The 16,531-nt window shown below is 42.7% G+C and overlaps 2 protein-coding genes across 2 annotated transcripts in view; one reads left to right on the top strand and one right to left on the bottom strand.

Annotated features, from left to right (window-relative positions):
* Positions 1 to 225: 225 nt before the first annotated feature.
* LOC307229324 (putative claudin-24) lies at positions 226 to 885 on the bottom strand (the record flags this gene model as incomplete). Its single annotated transcript, XM_079999301.1, has 1 exon — positions 226 to 885. The coding sequence occupies one exon, from the start codon at positions 883 to 885 to the stop codon at positions 226 to 228; it is 660 nt and encodes a 219-aa protein (XP_079855427.1).
* Positions 886 to 4,051: 3,166 nt separating this feature from the next.
* wwc3 (WWC family member 3) overlaps positions 4,052 to 16,531 on the top strand; it is a gene marked incomplete at its 5' end in the record, with an annotated part of 29,714 nt that continues 17,234 nt past the window's right edge. The window contains 3 exons of the mRNA XM_080004977.1: positions 4,052 to 4,197; positions 14,061 to 14,170; positions 15,825 to 16,028. Of these exons, the coding sequence (XP_079861103.1) occupies positions 4,052 to 4,197; positions 14,061 to 14,170; positions 15,825 to 16,028 (460 nt within the window). The remainder of the gene's footprint in view (positions 4,198 to 14,060; positions 14,171 to 15,824; positions 16,029 to 16,531) is intronic.

Consider the following 16,531-nt stretch of genomic DNA (forward strand, 5'->3'; position numbering starts at 1 on the left):
CTATTAAATATACTGCATACACAGCAGTGAGGTCTCATCATATTCTATACAAATAGGCCTACTATTTTCCTCTGAAGCAAACCCTCATGCGATGCCTCCGGGAATGAAACCTGATCCGCTCATGACAAGTCCTGAAGCAGTTTGGTGTGCCGGCACGGTGCTGAAGCTGATTCTGGGATCGTGCTGTTTTGGATCTATGGCGCCGGTGCGTACGTGCACGGCCCCTCAAACATACTCCAAACGCTTCCTGGAGGAAACATCCGCGCCCCTGACCTGGTGTCTCCGCTGAGGCCCGGGCTGAGGGTCCAGCTGCGAACAAAGACAGGAGGTGATCAGGAGGAGCCCTGCCACTATGAGCAGAAATCCACCTGCCCAACCGCAGAACAAGGCGTCCCCGAATTCCCATCGTGGCACCACGGCGGGCACCGTCTCGTCAAAGAACCTCAACACCGCAAGGTGGGCGACATAGGAGACTGGGATCAGACAGAGCACTCCAGCCACAACGCCCAGCATGCCTCCCATGATGGCCATGGTCCTCTTGGCCAGGTGCCCCCCATGGACTTTGCAGCTGTTGACCAGGTGAAGGCCCGGTATCGACACCAGAATCCCCAGGAGTCCCGTGGTGAGGGAAATGCACATTAGGATGCGGGCCAGCTTGAGGTCGTAGGACAGGCCCAGGAGACTGTCGTAGGATCTGCACTCCATTCCCCCGACATCCTGCACCACGCACGTCTCCCACAAGCCCAGCTCGTAGCTCTCGATGGCCAGGAGCTCTGTGGACATGGTCAGCCACTGTGGCATTATGGTTGTGGCCAACGTACACAGCCATGCTCCAATATACAGGAACATCCCCAGCATCTCCAAAGCGCAGGCGCACGTGTCCATTTTTCACCACTCTCTGGCCTCCGCAACGGCCGACAGACCCACAAGAGTTCCTCCCTGGCAGCACTTGAGGTGGAGAGCTCTGTAATATCCAGTGGAGACAGTGGCTGCTCAGAACACCTGCTAATTAGGATTGACCGCCGTTGAGCCGGGCTAGGAGCCGTTTCACAAACAGCTCCCACTCAGCCAAGCACACATCATTGGCGGTGGGGAGGAGAAGGGCCGTGTTGGCCCTCCCCTTTGTGGTTCTGCTGCTACTGCTGTTGTGCCAGTGGGCAGAGGAGGTCAGAGGCAGAGATGACCGGCTCCTGATAACATCCATGTTAAACACTATCCCCGGCATGACTGGCCAGCGGGGACGCATGAAATTACAGCTTATTAACTTGCAGATTATTGCCTACAGCTGAGACTGGGTGTAACCTCGCTCTCTGCTCTCCATATTATGTTCCTGCCCAACAGTGACGGGGACAAACGCAGGGTTGACGTATCGATGCAAAAAACATTAATCAGGTTGTGTACATTATCAGATACAAAAGTGCACTTGATAAAACTAAGTCAAGCTCTCTCTGACCTGAGAGATTGTCTATATATGCTGTATATATAGGTGTGAGTATATATATATATATATATATATATATATATATATATATATATATATATATATATACTGTATATATATATTTTTTTTATAAAGAGAGAGATGCTGTACCTTCTCAGTTTTGCGACCGATAACCATTAAAAATAGTTAAATTAATTTAATGGTACTATCGTAAGATACCATTGATCATACTTTCATATGTAGACTCACTACTTTATACCGTCAACATATTAAATTATGCACATCTCATTCATTTATTACCCATGATGTAATGGCGATGACCGTGATGACGGTTGTCACTTTTCCGAAAAGCATTGTTATTTAAGGAAGCTGCACCTTTTGCAATTGAAGGCTTGATATTCCCTGCGCCAGGGCTTATTTGATGCATGAGACTAAGCGGGACCGGCCGAGACAGTGCAGCTTATTGTGTGGACGGGCTCTGACAGGAACACTGTCCAGTCTGTGAGAACTGACAGTGGGAGGCCCCCAGATTGAAAGCTATGATGTTAGAGAATATTTCCCAGACATAAACACGTTCACACCAGAGGCCTCGCTCTGCTCAGCTGACCACGCTGATTGCTTGGCAAAGCCTCATGTCTCGTGTCTCGTGTACAGATGAGCCAGTGTACTGATGTCATTGGGTCTGTCCTTGGTTACTTTGATAAATGTTTAAAAACCCCCTCACCTCCCAAGCCACCGAAGTGAAAATATGAAAATATTCACATTCTCCATTCAGTGGTGGTGGGGAGAAAAATACAAATTTCCTTTAGGTAAGTGAAAATTTAAATACCCCAAGATCACAATACTCCAGTAAATGTTAAAGTCCTACATGATATTAAAGTATTAAATGCTTGTTTTTAAATGTATTATTGTCAGCTGGCTCCAGCTGAACTAATCATTTGAACAAACTGCCTCATACAAGCGGTGGAAACCCTCTTGCAATTAAATAGTAAATACTATTTGCAGGTCTTACAGCTAAACAGAATGGAATAACACATGTAATTATTCAAGTAAAATATCCCAGAACTTCTTATTTACAGTACTTGAGCAGAATGATTCAACTATTTTCCACCCCTGGCATTATCCAGATGTCAGATATTATTATTATTATGATTAGTATTAATAATAATAGCAATAATAATAATAATAATAGTAATAATAATAATAACAACAACAACAATAATAATAATAATGATCATAATACTAATAATAATAATCATCACCATCATCATCATCATCATCATCATCATCATAAGAATATTTGTAATAATAATAATAATAATAATAATAATCAGTACCATATAGGCATGTGGTGCTTTTATATATTATTATTATTAGTACTATTAAACTATAAATATGCCATAGATTGTAACAAGATCCATTAATGACAAATTAAACATTTTCTATTTATTGTTAGTGTCCATTGAATACATACGATGGCGCTGTTGTATCACTGCGGACAGACCCAGCAGGGGGGCAACACTGGGGAAGGGCGGTGACGTAGAACGCCCGTGACGTGTTACTTTAAATATGATAAGGGGTGTCGGCACCGTGTCCTGATCGTCATCATCAACCTCTATATTTATATTCATGAGCATCATTGCACAATCTGCTGCACAGGGACGTCATCATTGTAACACTTTACATACGTACACATACATGTATATCTTCATTAAGGATATTTTCTGTGTACATCTTTGCGTATATATATGTGTTTGCTTGTGTATTTTTTTTTTTTTCTTCCTTGTATATATTTGATTTGATCTGATTTCGATGAACGCCTTGTATTTATTCCCCCCCTACTCGCTGCCGTTTTTTGACAGCCAGAGCTCGTGCAGCGGCATTCCCCTGCACCGTGCGCACGCGACGGCGTAAAACGCATAAAAAATATTCCACCTTAAATTAAAAAAAAAAAAAAAAAATTGGTTGCGTTTACATTTGTTCTCTTCTACGTCGTAATATCGCTGCAGGGACACACACCAAAAAAAAAAACAACAACAAAAAAAAAAAAAAAAACCCCAAAAAAACGTTACGTCAGGTGAGTTTGACGAAACTTCGCAAACTCCCACTACCGGCGCTTGGCGCGAGCGCTCCCGTTCGGCCGGAGGAGCGCTCCCATTGGACGAGCGGGCGCCCCCGTGCGCTCGGTGCGTTCTCGCGGCGTTTATGCAAATTGCCCCGTGCCCAAATATGGTCCGCGCGGAATGAAACATGGTCGGAGGGGCGAACATGGAGGAGCAGGACCGAGGAGCGAGAGCCCGTCGCGGGGGGAGAGCGTGGACGCGCCGCTAACGGAATCGCTTCGGCGCCTCGGATCCTCCCGGAGTATCTGTGTTGTCGTCGTGGTGGTGGTGGTGGTGGTTGTTTGTTGTCTGTTTGTGGTGGTGGCGGCGGCGGCGGTGTTGTACGCGCGGAGCAGAGCTTTTGGTAATGCTGTGAAGAGCAAAACGTTTTTTTTTTCTTTTCTTTTCTTTTCATTTTTTTTTTTTTTTGTTCGGGGGGGAAAAGGGCTCGGGGGGGGGGGGGGGCGGGAGGAGGGGGGGGGGGGTCTGGCGTCTCCGTCCCAGCGCTATGCCGTGGCTGAGCGGCGGCAAGCGGAGAGAGAGCTCCGAGCTGCCGCTGCCCGCGGGCTGGGAGGAAGCCCGGGACTACGACGGCAGAGTGTTCTTCATCGACCACAACACCAAGCAGACGTCGTGGATCGACCCCCGAGACAGGTAGGACGGTCCCCCGGGGAGCGGCGCCCTTTTAAAACAGTGACAGTAAATCCGACTTGTCCCTTAACTCCCCCCCCCTCCCCCTCCTCCCCTCCGAGGCTAAGCACTTCAGACCAGGGTGACAACAGCGAGCTTTTATTTGTATTTTTATTTGTAAATCGTATGTTCACTTCTTGTCATAATGGTAGGAGTTGATTCGGTGTTGCCACTCTTTTTGCTCCGCCGCTGTGGATATTGACACTGCAGCCATGAGCGCTCGATCAGCTGAGGAGGATTCAACACATTGAAAATACTTGATTTGTCACATGCAACTATTCAAGCACCGCGCAACGAAGTGCTGAGACGGGCAAGCACTAAAGTCTGTGCAAAACCAAGTAGGTAGAGTGATTAAAAAAACCAAACAATGCGATTGAAAATAGAAAGATTGACACTACAAAATAACCACAACAGTAACATGTTTAACCAAACAAAGCAAAACAAAGTGTGCGTAAGTGTATGTGTGTGTGTGTGTGTGTGTGTGTGTGTGTGTGTGTGTGTGTGTGTGTGTGTGTGTGTGTGTGTGTGTGTACATTACCATGGGTTTGGGATAAGTCGGCCTCCTCACCTCTGAATAACGTCATGTGCACTATATGATTTGCATGTTTTCTGTGTAATGGGTGGGATATCTTCCTTGGAATAACAAGCGATGTAGTGTAGTGTGGACTGTCTGGCAGGGTGGGTCTTATAGAAGTTGGAACTGCTGAATAAAAGCAACGACACATGGCCTGCTGGTCCTCACACTATCTTATTAAATCAGTTTCACGTCTGTCACTCAGACACTTTGATATCACAGGGAAAGGTCAAGAAGGCCTTTTCACTCCAGCCCCCTAATAATCACAAGTCATTTATATTGATTTAGAGATTTGAAGTTTGTGACATTCTCCGTATATATCTAAATCTGACTTCTGATAACGCTACTTTTCTTATGTTCACACAGCACATAGTAGTGGGTGTGTTCTTAAACGGTTTTCCAGCTTTTATAAACACAAGAGTCGAAATTCTAAGAAGAAATTAGGGTGGTTCTCTCTCTTCTGTTTTTTTTTTTTTTTTTTTTTTATATCTAAAATTAAAACCCAGTTTTGGTTTAAGCCATTTTTCCATGTTATTCACAATAACATGCATGCAGATGTATCAAGTATCCAAGAGGGAGAGCGCAGTAAACTCCAACTCCCAGAAATCTTTGTGAAAGTATGTCAGGAATGCTAGTTGGGCCACTGGGAAAGCTGCGAGGATGTGCTTTTGTGGGGACTAGGATTTTACCAACTCAGAGAGAAGTTCAACCAGGCATTCAAAATTCAAAGCAGATTTCATGAGATTATAAGAATTAGAGTTTGCATTCAAACTTTGTTTGATACGATGAAGGAGAAGTAGAAAATGTACAATTCATATGGGAAGGAAATTTTCATGTCTTAAGAAGTCACCGCCTAGGCCTCAATCTTTACATTAATTTATTTTATATTTAAAACTTTCTTTAGATCTGGAAAAATACACCTACTTACTGTGCTGACGTGTCATTTTACCTATTTAACATGAAATGTTCCTTATTTATATATTGTCACTGATTATAACAGTCAAAATGAGTTTGCTGCCTAATCTAGATTAGAAAAACCTAATCTCGTAGATGCCCCCTTCTCCCCCTGCCATGTTGATTAACCATTGTTACGTAAAGCTGATAGGAGTCCTACAAGGTCTAGTCATCAGCGTCCAGGCTGGAGACACTGGGGTGTATGTTTGCATGACTAAAGGATGTTTTACCCTTTTTCACCATGGGGTTGGGGGTGTGTGTGTGTGTGTGTGTGTGTGTGTGTGTGTGGAGGGGGGGTTAATGCAGTGTGTAGGCAGGTGCTGCTCTGTTTTAAATTAAGCGCCGTACTATGGCTATCTGAGTCAGGACAGCGGCATTTGTCCAATCATCCTTGTCCTTTGTCTCCATTTCTCGGCCGTACAAACAACATTGAGGAGAAACGAGGAATCTGATCAGCTGTCAGGAAATAAAACATTGGGTTCAGGCTTGGGTGACTTGGGTTGCCAGTGAAAATCTGTTTGAAAGATTGACTATTCTCGGTTGTTATAATACAGAATGTAAAGGTGGTTTTTTTTTTTAAGTTGCTTGGCGCATAGCACACGGAGCCTTACACTGAATATCACTAATATTGTTGACGGTCTGTGTTTCTAGTGTTTCTGCAGCAGTAGGACTTGGGATCATAAAAAAAAAAAACCTCATTCAGCTGTAAGAAGCATACATTCAAATTGTCTCTGGCTGATAATAATTCCACATGCCTGTATCAGTTGTGTTGGTATTGGTTCAAATTCTCTTTGACCAGAAACCAAAGTTTGTTTACAGGGAAATGGCATATTATCCTTAAATGCCATTTAGTGCATGCCTGTTCAAAATGTCAGACTTTCTAAGACATTTTAATGGCACAGTTTAACAAAGTGTTGCTGATTCAGTCCTTTGTTTGTGACTCAGTTGCAGATCCCTGAAGCCCCGCCCCCCACTGGCTCACCATTCACTGTTTATTGAAGGTTTATTAATATTACACGTGTCGCTCGTCTAAATTGCACCAAATTCATCACTGCACGTCCTTGGGTCCCCAGCGATACACCCACCACATGTGAAGTACATCACATGAATGGTTGTTGAGATAATAGAAAGACAGACAGACAGACATTCCTGCCTTGGTAGTAAGAAGATCAGACTCAAAGCTAACCCGCCATGTCTACTGTTCTTGGTAAATACACGGCAAATACGTACCAATGTATTTCCTTCTGTTCTTAATAATTCCTCATTATTTTCGCCCTAACTGCACCCATATGCAAGGTATTTCGTCAGGTTGGTGTTAATAATCAGTGCTTCCCATGGTATACTATAAATAAAAGCCTACCAGCTGGTACAGGGGACCTCGGCAGTGTTTAGGTGCAGCAGGCCGCCAGCGCAGCCTCCACATCGACTTGCCTTGGTTAGATGACGACTTGTAGTGAAAAGTTAGATCGGTGTGTGAAAGCACTACACAGTCACCTGGGAAACCTTTGGCGCATCACTTGGCACATGGCTTGCTCCGAGGACAAGTCTCCATTTCTTATAGTATTTTATTTTTGGGGCAAGATATGAGGGAAGTAGGGAAGGAAATGAGATGTTGCAACACCACATTATTATCCACACTAAACTCTAAACCTAATTTGAATTCATATTTTACAATTCCAATGTCTTAAAGCATCAAAAGACATTTCTGATCTTATGATACATCCGCCTAAAATCAGTGTTAATTCGGTAGCCTCAATATATTTACAAGACTTTGTTGTTGGAGTTGATTGTAATGACTGTGGAATTATTGGCACGGCTTTAGATTTGTGAGCATGTAAGGTAAGGCAGTCATACGGAGCAAACCATTTATCCTGTTCCACTGTATTCCATAATTGATTCATTGCGTTATCCTTTGTTATGCTTCATGAATGATTGTTTCTTAAGGGACGATGATATACCTTGAGCAGCCCTGGGGTCCGGCGAGCCTCTGCAGATAAGCTTAACAGTTTTGTGTCTTTTTTTTTTTTTTTGTTTGTTTTTTTGCTGTGGAATGAGCGTTATGTCAGGCATGCCTACACTAATGCCCAGGGGCTCTGCCTGCTAGCGGCCCCAGACAAAGCAGCAGAACAGAGGCAGTTCCCACGTGTCGGCCTCCTCCTCTCCATCCTGGGACTGTAGGCCTCCTTTATTAGCTCTGTTATGCAACAGCCACGGCCGGCCTGCCGCTTCGCAAAGGGAGGCCTTTATACTTGGTCACAAAGCACACCAAATTCAATTATTCTGGAAAGGGTGAGCCGTGTTTCCAGCGCCGAAAGGTTATTCACATGCACTGAACCCCGCCGCTATTTTGCTTCCCCCAGTGTTTTCATTATGATGGCTTTTTTTTTTCTTTTCCTTTTTTTTCCTTTTTGGTGGGGGAGGCGTTGAACATGCCATTGTTTAATCCAGTGTCATTTTGTCCGTGCGTTCTTTTTCATGAGTAGACAATGCGTTTTGCTTGTTTCTTTGACTTTGGTCCTTATTCTCACTGCCCATGTTTATCACAGTGCTTTGTTCTGGAAGTTCAAACTCTTCTCTTCCAGCGCTGTTGGGACGTGACCCAATGGAATGTTTTTTTTAAATCTGATCCACATACATTGAACGTGACATTCTTTGTCATGCTGTGTCTAACTTACTTCAATGGGTTAAAACATGTCACAGAAAGCCAGTCATTGTAGTAAACCAGCCTGCATTTCACATATGATTATCTCGTTTGTTATGTGTATTATGTAAAGAATGCACCTAAGCAGGATATGGCAGGAATGAGTGGGCCGGCTTGAAGCCATTGGTCCTCATTGTGTTTCTTTGTCTTTCTATCTACACAATGTTTTTGCTATTTGAGAGTGGATGAGATTTTTATCGTTTACATTCATTTGTTTTTAACTTGATCTACATGTCGTTAAACATTTGTTACATTAATCCATTTCTAAACGTTGTTTAGGGACGCTGTTTAATGCTTAATTCAAGCAGCTTTCTCCTGGGCGACAGGAGCTAGAGCAAGTCGTCCAGTCCTGGTTCGATCCCCGACCCCTCCTGGCAGCACGTCGACGTGTCCTTGAGCAAGACACTGAACCCCTAACTGCTCTCGTTGAGCAGGTGTGCTCCTTGCACGGCTGCCGCCGCCGTCGATGTATGAATGTGTGTGTATGTGTGTGTGTGTGTGTGTGTATGTGTGTGTGTGTGTGTGTGTGTGTGTGTGAATGTGAGGCATGCACTGTAAAACACTTTGAGTGGTCGCAAGACTAGAAAACTGCTCTATAAATGCAGCACATTTACCATTTCCTGTGCGGATTGTCATTGTCTATTTTATACAGACGTCTAAACCAAACGTATTATGTGAATAAATGAACGGTTCATGTCGTGTAGTAGGACACCCGGCATTCAACAATGGTCTCTACAACAGGGCTGAGCAATATATTGTCATAATATCAATTTTTTGATATGAGACGATTGTCAGGAATTATTTAGCTGTAATATTGTTACAGTTAAATATTCTCTTTAGCGTTGCATACAATTATTGGAACGCAACTGAGGTAATGCAAAGAAACTTAACATCATAATATTCACATTATTATTGATAGTTTCTGAAATATTCCTTGTATGTAAATATCTTATGAAAGCACCAATAGTCCAGAAAAAAACATCAAATTATCAATATCAAGATATCTGTCAAAAAATAGAATGATATTTGATTTAGTCAATATGGCCCAGCCCTGCTCCACAATGCAGCCGTAGTCCTTTCCCATGTGTGGCGAGACCCCGTCTAAATGTGTACTAGGATGGAGATGTCAAATGCAAGCTACTTATAGTAGACCTATTTCCAAAAGATTCTGAGCATAATGGGATGAGGGGATGTCTGACTGCCTTTGGCAGCTGCTTTGGACCACGCTCTGAAATTCTGCACCCGTCTCCGACAGGGGAGACATAAATGACATTCCTCCCAAAGTTGTTTTCACATTTCCTTTTTAACTCAGAATGGAATTTTTAGACCAACACTTGTGGCCTTTTACCCCGAGGCGGTGGCCGTCCATCCCCTCTAGCGCCCAGGGATCAGTGCCGGGCAGTGGGATTTAAAGATGGTTGTAATGTGTGCCGCATATCAGAGTTAAATAGGGAACTTCTAGAATATTTTTGTTTCGCTTTATTTCCCATCTGTGACAATGTTTATAGGCAAGATCACTCTTGCAGTTTTTCTGGTCACACATGCAATGCTTGTCACTCAGAGGTCAAATCTCAATCCTTATTTCTAGACTTCAGCAGTTGTTGGGTCTTGAAAATAAGATACGACTCAAGGCCACTTGTAATGGTTGGATAACTTTGGCTTTATGATTTCACTTTGAATAGGATGCCATACTAAACATCTTGCTTACCTATTTAATATCTTGTCGAGATGAGGTTTTGATTCTATGTGACTCGATAAAGATCTTCCTGACTTGTTGAATTTGATCCCATAGTCAATCAGATTTGATCTAAGTTTCATGCTGTGGTCGAGATTTTCACAACAGAAGATGGCCTTGTGGAATCATGTTGGTTAGGATAGACTGGTTATGGTTAGCCAGCAGTGGCCAAATTGTCTGTCATTAAATCAAATTCTGGGGAGACAACTCGCAACTAAAACAACTCTTTCAGAATGAATCACAACATGTCTTAACAGTATTAAGTTTAACGGACACACAGGCAGGTCGTAACTCTTTTTAAATACTCCTGGAGATTTAGCCCATCATGGTCCAGAAGTTGTACAATTGGAACTTGAATGCAATGCGTCCACATGTGCCTCTGAAGTACTGTTAAGTATTACAATAAATACTTTCAAGCGGTGCAATCTGAGCAATACTGTTGTTTGGTGCATCTTTGGAGTGGGGCTCCGGTCTTTGTTGTAGATGAGAACCACGGCGGGGATGAGCAGATCAAGCCCAGTAGCTCTGGACTCCAGTTTCACATGCCTTTCCCATGCAGAACCCCGTCGCCAGGCAAAGGCCGCCACTCCAGATAGAAATATCCTCCGCGACAACCAAAGACGGCCCAGATTATTATAGAATTAGCAAATGTCTTTGACAACTAAATATATATTTGCTGGTAAAGTTATCACACTTTAACGGGCCCTCGAGCAATTCATTACCATTCCACTCACAGCTGCATGTGTTTGTCATTGCATCCGTCGCTCTCATTTTCTATTTAAGCCCGACTTGTAGGCCTGTGGCGGCAGAGTTGCTTTCAGGCTAATTGACATTGTCTACATGACTTTTGTGTCTGTGTTTTCCTTTTGCAAAGGAATGAATGTGAAATAAATACCTGGACCCGAATAAGCTGTATGATAGCTGGTATTTCTAAGCAGCTTAATACGGCTTTTTGGCGCCCTTTTTTTCTTTTTGCCATTACTGCTTCGTTTGGATAATAAGAATGTAATAACATGAAGAGACCTAGGATAACATGAGGCATGCACGTCTTTTAGGGACTGTTGAATTGTTGGTGTGACACACTGAATGAGAATGACATGGTTTCCATACCATGCAGCTGACTCCTTATCGGTGTTATCTTTTTCGGTGCTCTACCCAGGAAATATGTTATGCGACGATGTCACCGGTGTACTCCTCTGGTTCGCTCTCCCGGGAAGTGTCTTCACCATCTGTGGGAGTGTGTTCTTGTGTCTCCAAAGGCCGAGACATGACTTGGCAAAACAGTGGCTGCTGTCACAAGACCGCGTAACAAACGAAACATTCAGATTCCCTCCGATTCAGATCTGTGAGGGTGAAAGGTTTGTTTCCTCTCCTCCTGGGGGTCCGATGATGACTCTTAACCAAAGATCCTGAGCTGATCCAATACTGTTGAGAAAGTCGTTGTAAACCCTTGTGGTATAAACCCTCTCTGTTTTCACGACTGCTGTAACCCAATCCAAATCAAATGAAGTATTTGATGCCCTTTTCCAGAATAGTTGTCATCCTGAGGGATTTGCCCCCCCCCCCCCCCCCCCATAATCACCAGTCATATTAGACTGTCTGTGTAAATGGTTTTTGAAGTGTTTACACTTTGTTAGTAAGGTCTAGTTGGTGTCTTAACATTTGTTTGCTTTCCACCAATGCTTAAAGCAAGAGCAGACCTGAAGTGTGCTCGTGTTTGCATTTCCCACGTGTTTCATGCTCATGGTTAATATAGTACCAGGGAGTTGAAGGCACCCCCTCTACAGGGCTGTGCTTTGGTGTTCCATCGGCTGCTGCTATGGTTGTCCAGCATTGTGCATATCTCTATCAAAATAAGCTACGAGGGTTAAGCACGTGCAGTGTTTTCATTGTCGATCAAACATATCTGCTCTGTATTTCTGCTTGTAGGCCCGGGAAAAAGGCTTCGCTGAAGAAATTGAAGATTTACATTTGTCAGTTTTCTGCAAGGCTGAAAAGTTTGTAAATTGCTGAGTGATGAGAAGTTCAGAAGTTTTTTTAACACAGATCTTTAAATAAACTATTAACTCTACTCCCTCTGATTTTTTTTTCTAACAACATCAGCCATAATAATGAAAAAGATTCAGAAAGCAATATCTTTTTGCTTATTGGAAATTTTCTTAGAGCTTAATCATAATTGTAATCCCGTTGAAGCCAAAAAGCATGGGTGCATTGGCTTGCATTTTACTTGACCTGTGGTTTGGACTGTGTCTGGCCTCTTTGGGGTCAGGGAAAAAAAACAAGACGGAAGCAGACGGGTTGGGTTTGAGTCATATTGATAAAATTGATAAAAGTGATAAAAATATGGTGACACGCTTGCTGAAGTTACTAAAATATTGACTGACTTCACCGACTGATGAGGATGACGATTACTCTGCCTACATTGTGTAAGCACTTTAAAATCCCGTTGGGTCAACTAGGTCCAGTACTTTTTCTTGTAACTTTGCTGGAATGCAGCTCAGTATTTTGGTCATACAGCCGTGTAAAGAATTGTATTTAAAGATAAATTACATGAAAAATAGACATGCCAAAGACTTTTTTTTAATAGAAAAGGCATTATTTTATATTCAAGATGACATATTTTCCTCTGCTTATACTTCTCATCTATTTGTGAGGTAAAAAAACAACCTTTAGACAGACGCTTTGTCTATTTTTCTCGCCAGGAATGCTGTGGAGAATGCCTTGGCGACTCACTCTGGGCAGTCCCCTCATTGTGTGCATACCTAGCCGGGATCAGGTCCTGTGCACTGTCTGCATTGTGGGCATACTGTGGTACGAGGGGTCACTGCTAGTGGCCACGCTTGATTCATGGCAGTCAGTCAGTTATATGCTTAACTGTCATCAAAACATTAAGATTATGATGGCAAATGGGTTCACAGCACACATTTTGACATTTCTAGAATATCTGGGCGTAGTGGCAGCACTGTTTGATACAGCTTTTGCTGTAGCCTAATAGGTGTATAATGACAATTTAGTGGATGTGGTAAAGTTTTGATTATCATAGTAAAAACTAGGTTGTCCAAACCACTAACAACAGGTTTGATTTTCATTGGAATCATCAGTGCTCTACCCACATAGCTTATAACACCTTTTTTAATCATGAACTGTGTCATGTGCCACTCACTGTGTCATTTCATATCAGCCTCATCTAATGGTTTTTATTGTGAAATCTCGATGTACAAATCAGTTTAAAACCAAATCAATTTAAACCCTGGATATTAAAGGCTCACCACCTACAGCATATAGAATATCTGTGTCAAAACGGTGACATCTGAACCGAAATATGACATTCTTGATAAAGAATGTCTCTGTAGGACTCTCAAAACGCTTTTATTTACGAAAGGTTGTAAATGTGGTCTAATGACAACGGCAGAACAAAAAAACAAATATTGAAAAGTAATTGCTTTTGCTGTGATTTTAGTTTCGGGATGACAGATGCATTTGTGAACAACACAGAACACAATCTCCCTGGAACAACAAAATATGTTTTTCTTCTTTAATATTCCCCAGAATGTGAATGTAAATGTTGTAACTCAATGTCAAGATTCGTTTTTTCCCCCAAGATTAGTCAGAAGCGACCATTTTTCCACTGCTACCTCAGGGGTTAAAGTGAATGACAAAAGATTGCGGTTGTCAAGACATTCTCAGGATTTTCAAGATGCCACAGTGTTTTCATCTCTAAATTTACACCAGTCTCCTAATTTATTTTGTATGTTATGTTGGCAAAACTATTATTGTTGCCATTAGTAGCTTATTACCAAACTTAAGATGGTGAATGTTATGAATTTCTTAATTATGTTAATAGATGTCCTGCATTCTTTTAGGATTACTAAACCACTGACGTTTGCTGACTGCGTTGGAGATGAGCTGCCTCTCGGGTGGGAGGTGGTGTTTGATCAGCAGGTGGGAGTTTACTACATCGACCATATCAACAGTGAGTATAGTCCACCCCTCTCGGCCAACACAAGATAGCACAACAGTATTTATTAGTATGTCTGGCACTTCCATGTGAACTCTCTGACGATATTGGGCTTTTGTTGGACTTTTCAAATGGGCAGCATTTCCAGAAAAACAATGACATGCCATGGTTCACATCCTTGGGATACTGACAATGACGTAAAATCCTCCTGGTAGAATTCCTTTTCCCAATTGTTGGTCTTTTAGCTTTCCAGCGGGCAGCTTCAGGCAATCTAGCCAATCCAAGGTAGAGTTACACCTTCAGTCCAGTTCCAGGTAGTAAGAAAGTATGCATTCGGAAATGGATAGAATCAATTGTGCTGGTGACATAAGGTGTGGTAACAATGGATGTAAACTGTGGAATTTGTTTGCTCTTTGACAGATTTTGTTCGGCAGATCTTACACAATGTTTCATATCTGGGACCCGACTCCTTCATGGGGATTAGTCACACAATGCTTAGCAATTACCAGTAGTTAACAATTACCTCTAACTGATGTAGATTTAATTTACACCTCCTTTTTTTTTTCTTTTTTTTTACCCACCCAAGCATTTGCAATTGGTCACGTTGAACCATGAAGGCTGTGATTAGTTTGAAAAACAACATAGAAGGATCAAAGTTACAGTAAATCAAAGACATGCACTCATTTTGTGTGTGCAAATGGAGTCGGCACATCCAGATACAAACTCATTAGGAATTACAAATAACAGATAACAATGTCGTTTAATAGGGTTTAGTGTTTAGTCGTTAATAAACACCCTTGTCGCACGGTGTCAGAAAAAACGTTGACATCACACTAACTCAAATTGTAAAGTTATCAACCTTGAGCTATGTTACACATGGAAAGATACCATTAAATATATGTGCCGCTGATATAAAATTATCTCAATAACTGGGTGGCTGCAAAGTGGGCCCTCCTAAGGTGACTGTGTTGGACTGACATTGTAGCACCATGACGTTGGAAAACATTTACTCCTAAAGAGGAAGTGTGAGGGGTTGGGGTCCAGAAAACTGGCTCCATGCATCCTGTCCTCATGCCTTCTTAGACACAATCCAATGAATGGAGCAGCAGCTCTGTTCCTATTCCACCCTCATCTCATCTAACATATCTGTATTTCACATTCCTGGTGACCGTTCAAGGTCAATTCAAATGATTCATTATCTTGTGCTTTGTAGAATTGATTTCCCCACTTTGTCACGTTTAGGATGGCCAGATTTTAAAAATGGAAGGAAAAGTGGTTCCCAGCATTGCTAGTACTGTTAAGACGTCCGCTTTCCATCACTATTGATCAGTCTGGCATCATTTTTTTTAAGAAATGTCAATAATTGCTTTTAAATTTTCTGAACTACAAATACCATATAACTCTCCAAACATGTCACTGCATGAAACCTTTGGTTAGGTAGTTAGCCAGCTTGCTCTTTAAGAAATAGGTAGTTACCAAAGTTAGATAGTTAAATTGTTACGACAACTTTGGTAGGACAGTGAAGCGTGCGTTCTGACATTGGCATCCATCGGGACTTTCCCGTGACGTTGTTAGCCTTGCATTCCGGCCTGGTCTTCCTCCTTTCTTTCTGTCTTTAGGATCATTTTCCAACAACATTACGCTTCTGTATTCCCGTCATTCTCGTCAGAGACCACCCAGATAGAGAATCCGCGCACACAATGGCGGCAGGAGCAGGAGCGCATGCTGAAGGAGTACTTGGTGGTTGCCCAGGAGGCGCTCAACGCCAAGAAGGAGATGTACCTGGTGAAGCAGCAGCGCCTGGAGCTGGCTCAACAGGAGATGTTGCTCTTCCACGAACTCTCCGAAGAGGACAACCGCTCGCTCACCAGCAGTAAGACGACATTCACCCCCAAAGCTTGTACCCCCAAAACAAATATTTATGGTTCGCAGCTGAATTTAGGGTGTGATAACTTTGAGTGCAAAGGTAACCCTTCTGCGATCTCAGTGGTGGCCGAACTGGTTTTTACCTATGAGTGCTAGTATCCCAAAATTGTATGAATTAATTAAGAAAAAATCTGTCTTTCATACAAACACACACCAAGGGCACACAAAGTGAGGGTGGGAGAGGAATAACAGCCTACGGGAAGATGTTCAGAGAATGAAAGAGATTATAATAAAATAGCGTTTGACCTAAAGAGCGCAGAATTCCTAATATCCTGGCAGCCTGTGGTCAGGTTGCGGAGCTCCAGAATATACACCAGAAAGCTCTGATTCCCCTCCCTTCCTTTCACCGACCCCCGCCCACATCTCTTAACCATCCCCACCCGGCTGACCTTTCACCTTTAGCCATCTGCCAAACACCCAATACCCAGGAGGGATTCACACCTCCGCTCA

Source organism: Zeus faber, assembly GCF_960531495.2.
Source record: "Zeus faber genome assembly, chromosome: 1".
NCBI classification, from domain to species: domain Eukaryota; kingdom Metazoa; phylum Chordata; class Actinopteri; order Zeiformes; family Zeidae; genus Zeus; species Zeus faber.